The 19,631-nt window shown below is 44.9% G+C and overlaps 1 protein-coding gene across 1 annotated transcript in view; it reads right to left on the reverse strand.

Annotated features, from left to right (window-relative positions):
* LOC109881472 (low density lipoprotein receptor adapter protein 1) overlaps positions 1–19,631 on the reverse strand; it is a 93,068-nt gene that overhangs the window by 47,544 nt on the left and 25,893 nt on the right. The window contains exons 2-3 of the mRNA XM_031836749.1: positions 4,204–4,346; positions 2,003–2,115 (exon numbers count right to left, since the gene is read on the reverse strand). Of these exons, the coding sequence (XP_031692609.1) occupies positions 2,003–2,115; positions 4,204–4,346 (256 nt within the window). The remainder of the gene's footprint in view (positions 1–2,002; positions 2,116–4,203; positions 4,347–19,631) is intronic.

A 19,631-nucleotide genomic window follows, 5' to 3' on the forward strand; every position in this document is an offset into this window, starting at 1 on the left:
CCCAGGGATGTGTAGGCGATATGATGTTCACAATCTAATGACAGGAGATTCATTCTGAATAACACTACACTGGACCTGAGGAGGTATAGCTGCCATACATGTCATCTTATGGACATCACATCACCATGACTACACCATGACTACACATCACCATGACCACACATCACCATGACTACACATCACCATGACCACACATCACCCTGACCACACATCACCATGACCACACTTCCACCATGACCACACACCACCATGACCACACATCACCAAGACTACACATCACCATGACCACACATTCCATGACTTCTATTCACCATGACTACACATTACCATGACCACACATCACCATGACTACACATCACCATGACTTCTATTCACCATGACTACACATCGTCATGACCACACATCACCATGACTACACATAGCCATGGACTACACATCACCATGACTTCTATTCACCATGACCATACATCTCCATGACTACACATCATGATAACTACACATCACCCATGACTTCTATTCACCATGACTACACATCACCATGACTACACATCACAATGACTTCTATTGCCATGACCACACATTACCATGACTACACATCACCATGACCTTATGATGTCATTATGTACCTGTATACGGAGCGGTTCTCTAGACGGTCATTATGACATCATTATTTACCTGTATACGGAGCGGTTCTCTAGACGGTCATTATGACATCATTATTTACCTGTATACGGAGCGGTTCTCTAGGCGGTCATTATGACGTCATTATTTACCTGTATACTGAGCGGTTCTCTCGACGGTCATTATGATGTCATTATTTACCTGTATACGGAGCGGTTCTCTAGACGGTCATTATGATGTCATTATTTACCTGTATACGGAGCGGTTCTCTAGACGGTCATTATGACGTCATTATTTACCTGTCTTTACGGAGCGGTTCTCTAGACGGTCAGTATGATGTCATTATGACGTCATTATGTCTTTTAATAAACTTCTTCCATCTGCCTTCAGTTAATTGATTTGCTCTTTTGAATTGGTTGTAATTAGTCTTCTTGACAAAGGTTCAAGACTGATGTTGTATTGCTTGGCTTACCTAGCTAGCAGATAGATAGTAGATAGGTAGTAGATAGCTAGCAGATAGATAGTAGATAGCTAGCAGATAGCTAGCAGATAGCTAGTAGATAGCTAGCAGATAGCTAGTAGATAGCTAGCAGATAGCTAGGCTACGGACCCGACTGCCTCACTGACCGGCTCCCTCCTCCATGACCATCCATGGCTGAAGTTCCTCCGCTCACAATGTCATCATAACTGCTTCCAGTCATCATCCTTGCAGTCCCTGACTTCCTTATCGTGTTGGAGTGTTATTGTTTTGTATTTGATGTAGTTTGTGATGTGCTTTTGCATACGCATCGTTTAGCTGCCATGTTTTCAAAATAAAACAACACTATATGGAGAAGTTCTCTAGAGGTCATTATGATGTCATATTGTTTACCTATATATGGACACATTCTTTACGCGGTCATTATGATGTCATATTGTTTACCTATATATGGACACATTCTTTATGAGGTCATTATGATGTCATATTGTTTACCTGTATTTGGACACATTCTTTACGCGGTCATTATGATGTCATATTGTTTACCTATATATGGACACATTCTTTACGCGGTCATTATGATGTCATATTGTTTACCTATATATGGACACATTCTTTATGAGGTCATTATGATGTCATATTGTTTACCTATATATGGACACATTCTTTACGCGGTCATTATGATGTCATATTGTTTACCTATATATGGACACATTCTTTATGAGGTCATTATGATGTCATATTGTTTACCTATATATGGACACATTCTTTACGCGGTCATTATGATGTCATATTGTTTACCTATATATGGACACATTCTTTATGAGGTCATTATGATGTCATATTGTTTACCTATATATGGACACATTCTTTATGAGGTCATTATGATGTCATATTGTTTACCTATATATGGACACATTCTCTATGAGGTCCTGTGTCTCTGTGTCTGTGATGATGATTCCTTTAGGAGAGATGGTCAAGGTCACCTTACGGAACTTCTTAGCACTTGCCCGGGCCTAGGGATAGGAAACACACAACAGTTTTAAAATAGATTTATAAGCTGATAGAAACGTCAACAATGGTATCCTATTACCTATAGAAATTCTCAATTCAAATCAAGGGGCTTTATTGGTATGGGAAACATGTGTTAACATTGCCCAAGCAAGTGAAGTAGATAATATACAAAAGTGAAATAAACAATAAAAATGAACAGTAAACATTACCCTCACAGAAGAAAAAGTTCCAAAAGAATAAAGACATTTCAAATGTCATATTATGTCTCTATACAGTGTTGTAACAATGTACAAATGGTTCAAGTAAATATTGGTTGTATTTGGTATTTATTCTTCACTGGTTGACCTTTTCTTGTGGCAACAGGTCACAAATCTTGCTACTGTGATGGAACACTGTGGAATTTCACCCAGTAGATATGGGAGTTTATCAAAATCGGGTTTGTTTGTTTTCAAATTCTTTGTGGACCTGTGTAATATGAGGGAAATGTGTGTCTCTAATATGGTCATACATTGGGCAGGAGGTTAGGAAGTGAAGCTCAGTTTCCACCTAATTTTCTCTCCCTCTCCTTTTCCCTCTCTCTCTCCCTTTCTCTCTCCCTTTCCCTCTCCCTCTCCCTTTCCCTCTCCCTCTCTGTGTGTGATTGTGTGGTTGTAGACAGGTGTGCTGGAGTCAGAGCAGTTCACCACCAGCTGCAACCTGTTCCATAATCAGGACCTCTACAAATACTCAGTCCTGCCGTTCAGTCAGTCATGCTTCTAGCTATTTGTTATTATTTAAGATCCTGTATCCTTATTTAAGATCCCGTAACTACAGTTTTGCCGCTCTGACTCTGGTTCCTGTTCCACATCTCACCACCCTGCTACCCTGTTCTGGATTCAACTCCCCTTTACTCCCTTGGATTCCCCTCCGGACCTGTTTCCCAAAAAGCTCACTCCAACCTCAGCCTCCACATCTGGTTTCCTACAACTCATCCGAACATCCCTGGAAATGCTCTTCATCTCTCCCTGTTACAATAAATATCTTGGTTCATTCATCCCTGATTTCTGGTCTGAGTCTGCTCTTGCTCTCTGTGCTGCTCCACCTGACACTACTTTCGGCCATTTCGATTAATCGGTCGACCTCTAGTTAGGACCTCTACTTTGTGCATGACACAAGTCATTTTTCCAACAATTGTTTACAGACAGGTTATTTCACGTATAATTCACTGTATCACAATTCCAGTGCACCAGAAGTTTACATACACTATGTTGACTTTGCCTTTAAACAGCTTGGAAAATTCCAGAAAATGATGTCATGGCTTTAGAAGCTTCTTGCTAATTGACATAATTTGAGTCAATTGGAGGTGTACCTGTGGATGTATTAGGAAAATCAAAAGAAATCAGCCAAGACTTCAGAAAAGTAATTGTAGATCTCCACAAGTCTGGTTCATCCTTGGGAGCAATTTCCAAATGCCTGAAGGTACCACGTTCATCTGTACAAACAATAGTACGCAAGTATAAACACCATGGAAACACGCAGCCGTCATACCGCTCAGGAAGGAGACGCGTTCTGTCTCCTAGAGATGAACGTACTTTGGTGCGAAAAGTGCAAACGCATTAAGAAGGAAAGAAATTCCACAAATTAAGGCACACCTGTTAATTGAAATGCAATCCAGATGACTACCTCATGAAGCTGGTTGAGAGAATGCCAAACGTGTGCAAACTGTCATCATGGCAAAGGGTGGCTATTTGATTAGATTTGATTAGATTAGATTTGTTTAACACTTTTTTGGTTACTACATGGTTCCATATGTGTTATTTCATAGTTCTGATGTCTTCACTATTATTCTACAATGTAGAGAATAGTAAAAAATGAAGAAAACCCCTTGAATGAGTAGATAAGAGCCCACACAGGTAAGAAAACATGTAGACACACGGATGGAAACTGACTCCTGATTAACTGATTAAGATCATGAGTCAATGGATCAAAACAACACAGGATTTAATTTAATAATAAAGACCGTGTGAATCTTTCTTTGTGAATACACTAGACTATCATACTACTCTGCTGAGCACACACACACACACACACACACACACACCCTAACTCACCGTAGAGACTATCCTGTGTATAGCTGCAGCGGCCATGTCCTCTCCTTTAGGCTGTCCCACCAGAGTCATCCCCAGGTACTTGACCTGGAAAACCATCCCTTCCAATAGGGTCTCCTTGGTGTCTGTCCAGTTCTCTGGCAGCTCTGATTGGACAGAAAACACAACAGGTGCACAATTAGTAAGATGTGATTGGATGAAAGGCTGAAAGGCTCATTTGTAAATCGGGCAAAATGTCCAAAGTACTGCTTCTCCTAAATAGATACTGTAGGTTAGATATATTGTGGAATGGGTTTCCTCTAGATAGCCTACATCACCAAAAGTATGGAAACATCTGCTCGTCGAACATCTCATTCCAAAATCACCGGCATTATTATGGAGTTGGTCCCCCCTTTGCTGCTATAACAGCCTCCACTCTTCTGGGAAGCCTTTCTACTAGATGTTGGAACATTGCTGCTATAACAGCCTCCACTCTTCTGGGAAGCCTTTCCACTAGATGTTGGAACATTGCTGCTATAACAGCCTCCACTCTTCTGGGAAGGCTTTCTACTAGATGTAGGAACATTGCTGCTATAACAGCCTCCACTCTTCTGGGAAGGCTTTCCACTAGATGTTGGAACATTGCTGCTATAACAGCCTCCACTCTTCTGGGAAGGCTTTCCACTAGATGTAGGAACATTGCTGCCGGGACTTGCTTCCATTCAGCCACAAGAACATTAGTGAGTTCAGGCACTGATATTGGGCGATTAGGCCTGGCTCGCAGTCTGCGTTCCAATTCATCCCAAAGATGGGGTTAAGGTTCTGTGTTGGCCAGTCAAAATCTTCCACAAACCATTTCTGTATGGACCTCACTTTGTGCACGGGGGCATTGTCAAGCTGAAACAGGAAAGGGCCTTCCCCAAACTGTTGCGGGAGAGAGAGAGAGAGAGAGAGAGAGAGAGGGAGAGAGAGAGAGAGAGAGAGAAAGACATTAGAGAGAGAGAGAGAGAGAGAGAGAGACATAGAGAGAGAGAGAGACATGAAGGTGAGAGAGAAAGAGAGAGAGGAGAGACAGAGAGAGAGAGAGAGAGGACATAGAGAGAGAGAGAGACATAGAGAGAGACAGAGAGAGAGAGAGACAGAGAGAGAGAGAAAGAGAGAGAGGACAGAGAGAGAGAGAGACAGAGAGAGAGAGAAAAGAGAGAGAGAGAGACAGAGAGAGAGGAGAGACATAGAGAGACATAGAGAGAGAGAGACAGAGAGAGAGAGAGGGAGCGCGGAGAGCGGGAGAGAGAGAAAGAGAGAGAGGAGAGAGATATGCAAAGAGGATGAGAGAGAGGAGTGAGATCATCCAAGAGAGATGTAGTAGAGGGCATGCTGCTGTCCTGTACCATTGGAGCGCTCCATGCAGGGCTGAGCCATCTGTCACAGAGCCACACCAGCCAGTTTTGTGAGAACACACAACGCCTCCGTACCGCCCTCTCTCTTTTCTGTCCTCCACTCATCCACATCTCTCTCTCACGACCCATCTTTCCCTCCCATCCCTCTTCTACACTCTCTCCTTTTCTTCCTCTCTCCCTCCCTCTTCATTCTTCCCTCTCTCTCTCTCTCTCTCTCTCTCTCTCTCTCTCTCTCTCTCACTCTCTCTCTCTCACTCTCTCTCTCTCACTCTCTCTCTCTCACTCTCTCTCTCTCACTCTCTCTCTCTCACCCTCTCTCTCATCCTCTCTCCCTCCCTCCTGATCCATCTAAACTTCTAAATGATTCATGTCCAATAGTTTACATGTTGTCTTGGTTAGTACCTTCCACTATTAAAGTAAAAGGTAGAGACGGTGAGAAACAAACAATAGAAAAATAAACCAACGGTTCAGGTCCTTGATACCTCTGTGTGCATACTGGCTCAACGGATAATCTCCTTCCCACCACACCGTAAACCCTTCCAGACCCAAAGAGTAGTGGGATGCATTCAGTTCACACCACACCTCACCAACCAGATCAAAAGAGCTGACACTAGCATCTCTCTCTCTCTCTCTCTCTCTCTCTCTCTCTCTCTCTCTCTCTCTCTCTCTCTCTCTCTCTCTCTCTCTCTCTCTCTCTCTCTCTCTCTCTCTCTCTCTCTCTCTCTCGCTCTCTCTCTCTCGCTCTCGCTCTCGCTCTCTCTACCTCTCTCTCTCTACCTCTCTCTCTCTACCTCTCTCTACCTCTCTCTCTCTCTCTCTCTCTCTCTCTCTCTCTCTCTCCTAGGGACCATCTAGTTGAGAATCATAAATATACACTGTATCTCCACTAGGTCACATACAGTACAGTAAACACAGTATTTAACAGTGCTTCAGGCTTTTCAAATATATTTGACCTCCCAAAAGATATGAAAGAGGGACACTTAATAAATATTTCATAACCGTGTCATCGTGCCCGTGTGTGTATGTGTTAGATACGATGAGTGGCAGGAGCGAGGGAACGAAGGAGAGAGGGAACGAAGGAGAGAGGGAAGGAAGGAGAGAGGGAAGGAAGGAGAGAGGGAAGGAAGGAGAGAGGGAACGAAGGAGAGAGGGAACGAAGGAGCGAGGGAACAAAGGAGAAAGGGAACGAAGGAGAGAGGGAAGGAAGGAGAGAGGGAAGGAAGGAGCGAGGGAATGAAGAAATGAAGGATTCAGAGTTTTAGGGAGGAGTGTCCTGTATGCTGAAATGACATGGAACAACACAGCACAGCATTATTTGATATCTGTCTGTGTGTGTGTGTGTGTGTGTGTGTGTGTGTGTGTGTGTGTGTGTGTGTATCACTGTGTATAACAAGGTGATCTGTAGATTACCAAAGAAACAGTAGACATACTATGAAGAAGTTTGTGTCTTCATCAACGCTGTGTCTCTAATAACACTGTGTCTCTAATAACACTGTGTCTCTAATAACACTGTGTCTCTAATAACACTGTGTCTCTAATAACACTGTGTCTCTAATAACACTGTGTCTCTAATACCACTGTGTCTCTAATAACGCTGTGTCTCTAATAACACTGTGTCTCTAATAACACTGTGTCTCTAATAACACTGTGTCTCTAATAACACTGTGTCTTCATTAACACTGTGTCTCTAATAACACTGTGTCTTCATTAACACTGTGTCTCTAATAACACTGTGGCTCTAATAACACTGTGTCTCTAATAACACTGTGTCTCTAATAACACTGTGTCTCTAATAACGCTGTGTCTCTAATAACACTGTATCTCTAATAACACTGTGTCTTCATTAACACTGTGTCTCTAATAACACTGTGTCTCTAATAACACTGTGTCTCTAATAACGCTGTGTCTTCATTAACACTGTGTCTCTAATAACACTGTGTCTTCATTAACACTGTGTCTCTAATAACACTGTGTCTCTAATAACGCTGTGTCTCTAATAACACGGTTGTCTCTAATAACACTGTGTCTTCATTAACACTGTGTCTTCATTAACAATGTGTCTCTAATAACACTGTGTCTCTAATAACACTGTGTCTCTAATAACACTGTGTCTTCATTAACACTGTGTCTCTAATAACACTGTGTCTTCATTAACACTGTGTCTTCATAAAAAATGTGTCTCTAATAACACTGTGTCTCTAATAACACTGTGTTTTCATTAACGCTGTGTGACACCCAGGCATTACGCTGCTGGAGACACATTACTACATCAAGGCAAGTGGGAAGAGCTGTTCGTAGGCATCTTCGGCATCAACACCTCCACCACGCTGACCCTCAACACCTCCACCACGCTGACCCTCAACACGGGGACCCCTCAGGTGTGCGGGCTTTGTACTCCCTGTTCACCCACACCTGTGTGGCCATGCATGACTCATTAAGTGTGTTGACGACACAACAACTGATCACCGACGCCGATGAGACAGCCTACAAGGAGGTCAGTGGAGGCAGTGTGGTGCCAGGAATGGAAAATATACTTTCTATTTTATTCAGATACAGATTTTTTTTTTTGATAAAATCATATAATATAAAATAATGAGTACTGGGTATCTGGGTATCTGCAGGAACAGGGTTGGAGAGTCCATGATATACAGAGTACTGGGTAGCTGCAGGAACAGGGTAGGAGAGCCCATGGCATACAGAGTACTGGGTAGCTACAGGAACAGGGTAGGAGAGCCCATGGTATACAGAGTACTGGGTAGCTACAGGAACAGGGTTGGAGAGCCCATGGCATACAGAGTACTGGGTAGCTACAGGAACAGGGTTGGAGAGCCCATGGTATACAGAGTACTGGGTAGCTACAGGAACAGGGTTGGAGAGCCCATGGCATACAGAGTACTGGGTAGCTACAGGAACATGGTTGGAGAGCCCATGGCATACAGAGTACTGGGTAGCTGAACAGGGTAGGAGAGCCCATGGCATACAGAGTACTGGGTAGCTGCAGGAACAGGGTTGGAGGGCCCATGGCATACAGAGTACTGGGTAGATACAGGAACAGGGTTGGAGAGCCCAGGGTATACAGAGTACTGGGTAGCTGCAGGAACAGGGTTGGAGAGCCCTCGGCATACAGAGTACTGGGTAGCTGCAGGAACAGGGTTGGAGAGCCCAGGGTATACAGAGTACTGGGTAGATACAGGAACAGGGTTGGAGAGCCCAGGGTATACAGAGTACTGGGTATCTACAGGAACAGGGTTGGAGAGCCCATGGCATACAGAGTACTGGGTAGCTACAGGAACAGGGTTGGAGAGCCCATGGTATACAGAGTACTGGGTAGCTACAGGAACAGGGTTGGAGAGCCCGTGGTATACAGAGTACTGGGTAGCTACAGGAACAGGGTAGGAGAGCCCTCGGCATACAGAATATCAATTGTCTAACAATATCAATATCTTGGCCATGTTCTGTTATAATCTCCACCCGGCACAGCCAGAAGAGGACTGGCCACCCCACATAGCCTGGTTCCTCTCTAGGTTTCTTCCTAGGTTTTGGCCTTTCTAGGGAGTTTTTCCTAGCCACCGTGCTTCTACACCTGCATTGCTTGCTGTTTGGGTTTTAGGCTGGGTTTCTGTACAGCACTTTGAGATATCAGCTGATGTACGAAGGGCTATATAAATAAATTTGATTGATTTGATCTAGCAGCGAGAAGCTGCGTGCTCCTCAAACAGTGGTTGATGCATGGAGTGAAATAACCGAATCAGCAGAAAAGGGGCCTCCATTCACATACAGATGACATCTGTTTTCCCCCAAGCCCCTCAACCTGCCCATTTGATATTGGGCCATTCAAAATCTCAACAAATTTGACATATTAGTTAAAGACAAGATTAAATTGAGAATAGTCTGATGGGTGAAAATAATCACGATGAGAGAACAGCGTGTGTAGTCTGAGGGCGAAGAACAGAGAACAGCGTGTGTAGTCTGAGGCGAAGAACAGAGAACAGCGTGTGTAGTCTGAGGCGAAGAACAGAGAACAGCGTGTGTAGTCTGAGGCGAAGAACAGAGAACAGCGTGTGTAGTCTGAGGCGAAGAACAGAGAACAGCGTGTGTAGTCTGAGGCGAAGAACAGAGAACAGCGTGTGTAGTCTGAGGCGAGAACAGGAACAGCGTTGTAGTTTCGAGGCGAAGAACAGAGAACAGCGTGTGTAGTCTGAGGCGAAGAACAGAGAACAGCGTGTGTAGTCTGAGGCGAAGAACAGAGAAACAGCGTGTGTAGTCTGAGGGACGAAGAACAGAGAACAGCGGTGTAGTCTGAGGCGAAGAACAGAGAACAGCGTGTGTAGTCTGAGGCCGAAGAACAGAGAACAGCGTGTGTAGTCTGAGGCGAAGAACAGAGAACAGCGTGTGTAGTCTGAGGCGAAGAACAGAGAACAGCGTGTGTAGTCTGAGGCGAAGAACAGAGAACAGCGTGTGTAGTCTGAGGCGAAGAACAGAGAACAGCGTGTGTAGTCTGAGGCGAAGAACAGAGAACAGCGTGTGTAGTCTGAGGCGAAGAACAGAGAACAGCGTGTGTGTTGTCTGAGGCAAAGAACAGAGAACAGCGTGTGTAGTCTGAGGCGAAGAACAGAGAACAGCGTGTGTAGTCTGAGGCGAAGAACAGAGAACAGCGTGTGTAGTCTGAGGCGAAGAACAGAGAACAGCGTGTGTAGTCTGAGGCGAAGAACAGAGAACAGCGTGTGTAGTCTGAGGCGAAGAACAGAGAACAGCGTGTGTAGTCTGAGGCGAAGAACAGAGAACAGCGTGTGTAGTCTGAGGCGAAGAACAGAGAACAGCGTGGTAGTCTGAGGCGAAGAACAGAGAACAGCGTGTGTAGTCTGAGGCGAAGAACAGAGAACAGCGTGTGTAGTCTGAGGCGAAGAACAGAGAACAGCGTGTGTAGTCTGAGGCGAAGAACAGAGAACAGCGTGTGTAGTCTGAGGCGAAGAACAGAGAACAGCGTGTGTAGTCTGAGGCGAAGAACAGAGAACAGCGTGTGTAGTCTGAGGCGAAGAACAGAGAACGCTTTATTTTTTTATTTTTTACTTTCTCAAATCTTCAGTAGTCTCATATATGTTGTTATGTAACTAGGCAAGTCAGTTAAGAACTAATTCTTATTTACAATGACGGCCTATCAGGGAACAGTGGGTTTAACTGCCTTGTTCAGGGGGCAGAACGACAGATTTTTTGTTACCTTGTCAGCTCGGGGATTCGATCTAGCAACCGTTTTGGTTACTGACCCAACGCTCGAACCACTTGGCTTCCCTGCCGCCCTGGCATTTTCTAAAACATTCTAAAGTTTGTATCATTCAAATCTAAAGTTGCCAAATAACTGTAGATCCGGAGGATAGGACCTGTTTCAATGATCACATTTACACTCAACATTTACGCTCAACACTTCAGATGCACACTCGCTCTGGAATGGGAAAAACATACCCTTTCTATTTTATTCAGATATACTTATTTTTAACATAAATCATGTAATATAACATAAGGGTATGGGACTTATGAGCATATCTTGTCTAGTCTATATCCAGATAACATACAGTATCTTGTCAGCTAAATGAACAAGCCTACAGTCTATAGCCAGATAACATACAGTATCTAGTCTGATAAATGAACAAGTCTACAGTCTATAGCATAGCCAGATAACATACAGTATCTAGTCTGATAAATGAACAAGTCTACAGTCTATATCATAGCCAGATAACATACAGTATCTAGTCTGATAATGAACAGGCCTACAGTCTATAGCCAGATAACATACAGTATCTAGTCTGATAAATGAACAAGTCTACAGTCTATAGCATAGCCAGATAACATACAGTATCTAGTCTGATAAATGAACAAGTCTACAGTCTATAGCATAGCCAGATAACATAGAGTATCTAGTCTGATAAATGAACAGGCCTACAGTCTATAGCCAGATAACATACAGTAGGCCAACTATGTTCTTCTGAAATACATTTTCTTCATTTCTTAATGTTTCTCAGACCTGAATAAAATACATATAAAGGGGGCAAATACTTTTTCATGGCACTGAATATGCACACCATATACACACCATATATACACCGTATGCACACCATATACACACCGTATGCACACCATATACACACCGTATGCACACCATATACACACCATATACACACCGTATGCACACCATTACTACACACCGTATGCAAACCATATACACACCGTATGCACACCATATACACACCGTATGCACACCATATACACACCATATACACACCCTATACACACCGTAGCACACCATATACACACCATATACACACCATATACACACCATATACACACCATATACACACGTATGCACCACCCATACACACCGTATGCCACACCCATATACACACCGTATGCACACCATATACACACCGTATGCACACCATATACACACCATATACACACAGTATGCACACCATATACACACCGTATGCACACCATATACACACCATATACACACCAATACACACCGTATGCACACCATATACACACCCTATACACACCATATACACACCGTATGCACCCCCTATAAACACCGTATGCACCACCATATTACCACTACCATATGCACACCATATACACACCGTATGCACACCATATACACACCGTATGACACCCATACACACCGTATGCACACCATATACACACCATATACACACCGTATGCACACCATATACACACCATATACACACCGTATGCACACCATATACACACCGTATGCACACAATATACACACTATATACACACCATATACACACCATATACACACCGTATGCACACCCTATACACACCGTATGCACACCATATACACACCGTATGCCACACTATATACACACCATCTACACACCGTATGCACACCATATACACACCATATACACACCGTATGCACACCATATACACACCATATACACACCGTATACACACCGTATGCAACCATTACACACCATATACACACCGTATGACACACCATATACACACCGTATGCACACCATATACAACCATATACACACCCATATGCACACCATATACACACCGGTATGCACACCATATGCACACTATATGCACACTATATACACACTATATACACACTATATACACACCGTATACACACCATATACACACTATATACACACCGTATACACACCATATACACACCGTATGCACACCATATACACACTATATACACACCGTATACACACCATATACACACCATATACACACCGTATGCACACCATATACACACTATATACACACCGTATACACCATATACACACCATATGCACACCATATAAACACCATATACACACCGTATGCACACTATATACACACGATATGCACACTATATGCACACTATATACACACTATATGCACACTATATGCACACTATATGCACACTATATACACACGATATGCACATTATATGCAAACTATATACACACTATATGCACACTATGTGCACACTATATACACACTATATGCACACTATATACACACTATATGCACACTATATGCACACTATATATACACTATATGCACACTATATGCACACTATATACACACTATATGCACACTATATGCAAACTATATACACACTATATGCACACTATATGCACACTATATACACACTATATGCACACTATATACACACTATATGCACACTATATGCACACTATATATACACTATATGCACACTATATGCACACTAAATGCACACTATATACACACTATATACACACTATATCCACACTATATGCACCCTATATACACACTATATACACACCATATGCACACTATATGCACCCTATATACACCCTATATGCACACTATATGCACACAATATACACACTATATGCACACTATATACACACTATATGCACCTTATATACACACACTACATACACACTATATGCACCCTATATACAGCCTATATGCACACTATATACACACTATATGCACACTGTATACACACTATATGCACCTTATATACACACACTATATACACACTATATGCACCCTATATACACACACTATATACACACTATATACAGACTATATGCACACTGTATGCACACTATACACACACTATATACGCACGCTATACACACGCTATACGCACGCTACTTGCACGCTATATATGCACACCATATGCACACGCTATATACACACTATATGCACACTATATACAACTTATATACACATTATATGCACCCTATATACACACACTATATACACACTATATGCACACTATATACAGACTATATGCACACTGTATGCACACTATACACACACTATATACGCACGCTATACGCACGCTATATACGCACGCTATGCGCACGCTACTTGCACGCTATATATGTACACCACATGCACACGCTATATACGCACTATATGCACAAAATATACACACTATATGCACACCATATGGAGAAAACGAGAGATGGAGAAAAAGAGAGATATAGATGAAGAAAGAAAGAAAGTGATATAGATGGAGAAAGAGAGAGAGATATAGATGAGATAGAGAAAGAGAGAGATATATAGATGGAGAAAGAGAGAGAGATATAAATGGAGAAAGAGAGAGAGATATAGATGGAGAAAGAGAAAGAGAAAGAGATATAGATGGAGAAAGAGAGAGATAAAGAGAGAGAGAGATAGAGAGAGAAGAGAAAGAGAAAGAGAGATAGATGGAGAAAGAGAAGAGAGATATAGATGGAGAAAGAGAGAGAGAGAGAGAGATAGAGACAGAGAGAGATAGCTGGGGAAAGAGAGAGATAAAGAGAGATAGAGAGAGATAGATGGAGAAAGAGAGAGATAAAGAGAGAGAGAGAGATAGATGGAGAAAGAGAGAGATAGAGAGAGAGAGAGAAAGAGAGAGAGAGATGGAGAAAGAGAGAAAGAGAGAGATAGAGAGAAAGAGAGAGAGAGAGAGAGAGAGCAAACTAGAATGCTATTTGGGCCCTACACAGAGAGTACACAGCAGCAGAATAGCTGACCACTGTGACTGACCCAAAATTAAGGAAAGCTTTGACTATGTACAGACTCAGTGAGCATAGCCTTGCTATTGAGAAAGGCCGCCGTAGGCAGACATGGCTCTCAAGAGAAGACAGGCTATGTGCTCACTGCCCATAAAATGAGGTGGAAACTGAGCTGCACTTCCTAACCTCCTGCCCAATGTATGACCATATTAGAGAGACATATTTCCCTCAGATTACACAGATCCACAAAGAATTCGAAAACAAATCCAATTTTGATAAACTCCCATATCTACTGGGTGAAATTCCACAGTGTGCCATCACAGCAGCAAGATTTGTGACCTGTTGCCACGAGAAAAGGGCAACCAGTGAAGAACACACACCATTGTAAATACAACCCATATTTATGCTTATTTATTTTATCTTGTGTCCTTTAGCCATTTGTACATCGTTAAAACACTGTATATATATATAATATGACATTTGTAATGTCTTTACTGTTTTGAAACTTCTGTATGTGTAATGTTTACTGTTAATTTTTATTGTTTATTTCACTTTATATATTCACTTTATATATTATCTACCTCACTTGCTTTGGCAATGTTAACACATGTTTCCCATGCCAATAAAGCCCTTGAATTTAATTGAATTGAAAGAGAGAGAGATAGATGGAGAAAGAGAGAGAAAGAGAGAGAGATAGATGAAGAAAGAGAGAGAGATAGATGGAGAAAGAGAGAGATAGAGAGAGAGAAAGAGAGAGAAAGAGAGAGAGAGAAGAGAGAGATATAGAGAGAGAAAGAGAGAGAAAGAGAGAGAGATCGATGAAGAAGAGAGAGGGAGATGGAGAAAGAGAGAGATAGAGAGAGAGAAAGAGAGAGAGAGAGAGAAAGAAAGAGAGAGAGAGAAAGAAAGAGAGAGAGAGAGAGAGAGAGAGAAAGAGAGATAGAGAGAGAGATAGAGATAGAGAGAGAGAGAGATAGAGAGAGAAAGAGAGAGAGAGAAAAAGAGAGAGAAAGAGAGAGAGAAAGAGATAGAGAGAGAGATAGAGAGAGAGAAAGAGAGCGAAAGAGATAGAGAGAGAAAGAGAGATAGATAGATAGATAGATAGATAGATAGATAGATAGATAGATAGATAGATAGATAGATAGATAGATAGATAGATAGATAGATAGATAGATAGATAGATAGATAGATAGATAGATAGATAGATAGATAGATAGATAGATAGATAGATAGATAGATAGATAGATAGATAGATAGATAGATAGATAGATAGATAGATAGATAGATAGATAGATAGATAGATAGATAGATAGATAGATAGATAGATAGATAGATAGATAGATAGATAGATAGATAGATAGAGAAAGCGGGATAAAGAAATAGGGCGTTCTTCCTCAGGTGGTTTAACACACTGACATGGTGCCAGCTGCAACTACTCACCATTAAATGAAACACTATTGCACTACACTAGGTATTCACACAAATTGATTTTCTGTCCTAAACCCATCCATGAGAGAATCTAGGACAGCACCTTGACAGAAAGTAGAGCATGGACAGAGAGAGGAGGAGGAGGAGGAGGAGGAGAGGAGAGGAAGAGAGCAGAGGTCAGAGCTGCTCTATACAACAGTCTAAAGGCCCAGCCTGAAAGGCTCACTTTGAAAAGGGTCATTCATCCATCCTTTCTCAATACCCAGCTCCGAGAGACACTTTCCTAACAACACACCACAACAGGATGCAAATATGGCATTAAGGTACCAGAGGAGGTTGCTAGGCAACCGTTGCCATTCTCTAGTAATAATCCCATCGTAAGGTGGAAGTGGGCAACTGAATTGCATCACCAGGCACCTTGGCTGTGTCTGTCTGTCTCTCAAATATGTGCTAAAATAAACAGAGTGTCAGGATAACAGTTCACTGTGACACTAGCTGCCGTAAGCAAAAATGCACAACAGACTGTGAGTTATCAGGAAATAACTACACACCTCTGACAGCATGAGAAGGAAGGAGGTCAAAGGCAGGTATTCTTTACTTCTGATTGTGATTTGATTGAAATTGTACGAAATATTACGTAATGTAAAAACAGATACTTATCTAAATGAATTGTGTGTTTTTTAAAACATATCAGAAATGATTGATCATTTAAAAAAATCAATTCTTCCCATCTTGGGAGTGTGCAACATCTATTGCAACAACAGCATTTTGTTGATAGGACAGCGCACTACTCTCCTTCACAGTGTGTGTGTGTGTGTGTGTGTGTGTGTGTGTGTGTGTGTGTGTGTGTGTGTGTGTGTGTGTGTGTGTGTGTGTGTGTGTGTGTGTGTGTGTGTGTGTGTGTGTTTGTCTTGGGTTTGTCTTTGTACCATCTCCTTTCCACCACCGCGTAACAAAGCTGCTATGAGGCAGCTTTGACAACGGCTTAAACAAACAAAATGGCCGCCGCCTAGCAGAGCAATCCCTGAAACGCAAACACACAAACTGATTTTAGATAAGATTATATCTGCAGTCCTGACAGAGAATTATGTCTCAGGCACGAAACGCATTCAGCATAGGGTTGGGCTGTATATTACTATATACCGGGTTTGATCCACAGACCAGTTTGGGTTTCTATATGACCTTATATAACGGTATTTCAATGTTTGGATTGTTAAATGTGGAATGTCCATTTTTATAGTTTACTCCTGCTGCATGCAGCGTCCCACACCAAGCCCCGCCCCCTGCCCCCTGTCACACCAAGCCCCGCCCCCTGCCCCCTGTCACACCAAGCCCTGCCCCCTGTCACACCAAGCCCTGCCTCCTGTCACATCAAGCCCTGCCCCCTGTCACACCAAGCCCTGCCCACTGTCACACCAAGCCCTGCCCCCTGCCACACCAAGCCCTGCCCCCTGCCACATCAAGCCCTGCCCCCTGCCACATCACGCCCCACCCCCCTGTCACACCAAGCCCTGCCCCCTGCCACATCACACCCTGCCCCCTGTCACACCAAGCCCTGCCCCCTGTCACACCAAGCCCTGCCCCCTGTCACATCACACCCTGCCCCCTGTCACACCACGCCCTGCCCCCTGTCACACCAAGCCCTGCCCCCTGTCACACCAAGCCCTGCCCCCTGTCACACCAAGCCCTGCCCCCTGTCACACCAAGCCCTACCCCCTGTCACACCAAGCCCTGCCCCCTGTCACACCAAGCCCTACCCCCTGTCACACCACGCCCTGCCCCCTGTCACAACACGCCCCACCACAAGCCACTCCTGTCACACCACGCCCCTTGTCACACCACGCCCCCTGTCACACCACGCCCCCATCACACCACGCCCTCCTGTCACACCCCGCCCCCCCTGTCACACCACGCCCCCCGTCACACCACGCCCCCCGTCACACCCCGCCCCCATGTCACACCACACCCCCATGTCACACCACACCCCCCCGTCACACCATGCCCCGCACCCCGTCACACCACGCCCCTCTGTCACACCACGCCCCCCGTCACACCACGCCCCCCTGTCACACCCCGCCCCCCCTGTCACACCACGCCCCCATGTCACACCACGCCCACCCATCACACCATGCCCCGCACCCAGTCACACCAAGCCCTGCCTCCTGTCACACCAAGCCCTGCCCCCTGTCACACCTAGCCCTGCCCCCTGTCACACCAAGCCCTGCCCCCTGTCACACCAAGCCCTGCCCCCTGTCACACCAAGCCCTGCCCCCGTCACACCAAGCCCTGCCCCCTGCCACATCACGCCCCACCCCCCTGTCACACCAAGCCCTGCCCCCCTGCCACATCACACCCTGCCCCTGTCACACCACGCCCTGCCCCCTGTCACACCACGCCCTGCCCCCTGTCACACCAAGCCCTGCCCCCTGTCACACCAAGCCCTGCCCCCTGTCACACCACACCCTGCCCCCTGTCACACCAAGCCCTACCCCCTGTCACACCAAGCCCTGCCCCCTGTCGCACCACGCCCCACCACAAGCCACTCCTGTCACACCACGCCCCTTGTCACACCACGCCCCCCTGTCACACCACGCCCCCCATCACACCACGCCCTCCTGTCACACCCCGCCCCCCTGTCACACCATGCCCCCGTCACACCCCGCCCCCATGTCACACCCCGCCCCCCATGTCACACCATGCCCCCATGTCACACCACGCCCCCCCGTCACACCATGCCCCCATGTCACACCACCCCCCCATGTCACACCACGCCCCCCTGTCACACCACACCCGCCCCCTGTCACGCCAAGCTCCCCTGTCACACCACGCCCCCATGTCACACCACGCCCCCATGTCACACCACGCCCCCATGTCACACCACGCCCCCCCGTCACACCATGCCCCCATGTCACACCACCCCCCCATGTCACACCATGCCCCCCTGTCACACCACGCCCCGCCCCCTGTCACGCCAAGCCCCCCTGTCACACCACGCCCCCCTGTCACACCCTGCCCCCATGTCACACCACGCCCCCATGTCACACCACGCCCCCCCGTCACACCATGCCCCGCACCCCGTCACACCACGCCCCTCTGTCACGCCACGCCCCCCGTCAGCACAAGAACTGTTCATCAGGAATTTCAGGAAATGGGTTTCCATGGCCGAGCAACCGCATACAAACCTAAGATCACCATGCGCAATACCAAGCGTCAGCTGGAGTATTGTAAAGCTCCCCGCCATTGGACTCTAGAGCAGTAGAAACGCATTCTCTGGAGTGATGAAGCACGCTTCACCATCTGGCAGTCCGGTGGATTTGGCGGATACCAGGACAACGCTACCTGCCCAAATGCATAGTGCCAACTGTAAAGTTTGTTGGAGGAGGAATAATGGTCAGGGTGTGACATGGGGTTGTTGTGTTGTCTTGTTGGGGTTTTTGTAGGCATTGGGATTGTGGTTGATTGGGGGTGTGTCTAGTGTAGGCTTGGCTGCCTGAGGCGGTTCTCAATCTGAGTCAGGTGATTCTCGTTGTCTCGGATTGGGAACCGTATTTAGGTAGCCTGAGTTTCACTTTGTATTTCGTGGGTGATTGTTCCTGTCTCTGTG

The sequence above is a fragment of the Oncorhynchus kisutch genome, linkage group LG12, assembly GCF_002021735.2.
Source record: "Oncorhynchus kisutch isolate 150728-3 linkage group LG12, Okis_V2, whole genome shotgun sequence".
In the NCBI taxonomy this organism is placed as follows: domain Eukaryota; kingdom Metazoa; phylum Chordata; class Actinopteri; order Salmoniformes; family Salmonidae; genus Oncorhynchus; species Oncorhynchus kisutch.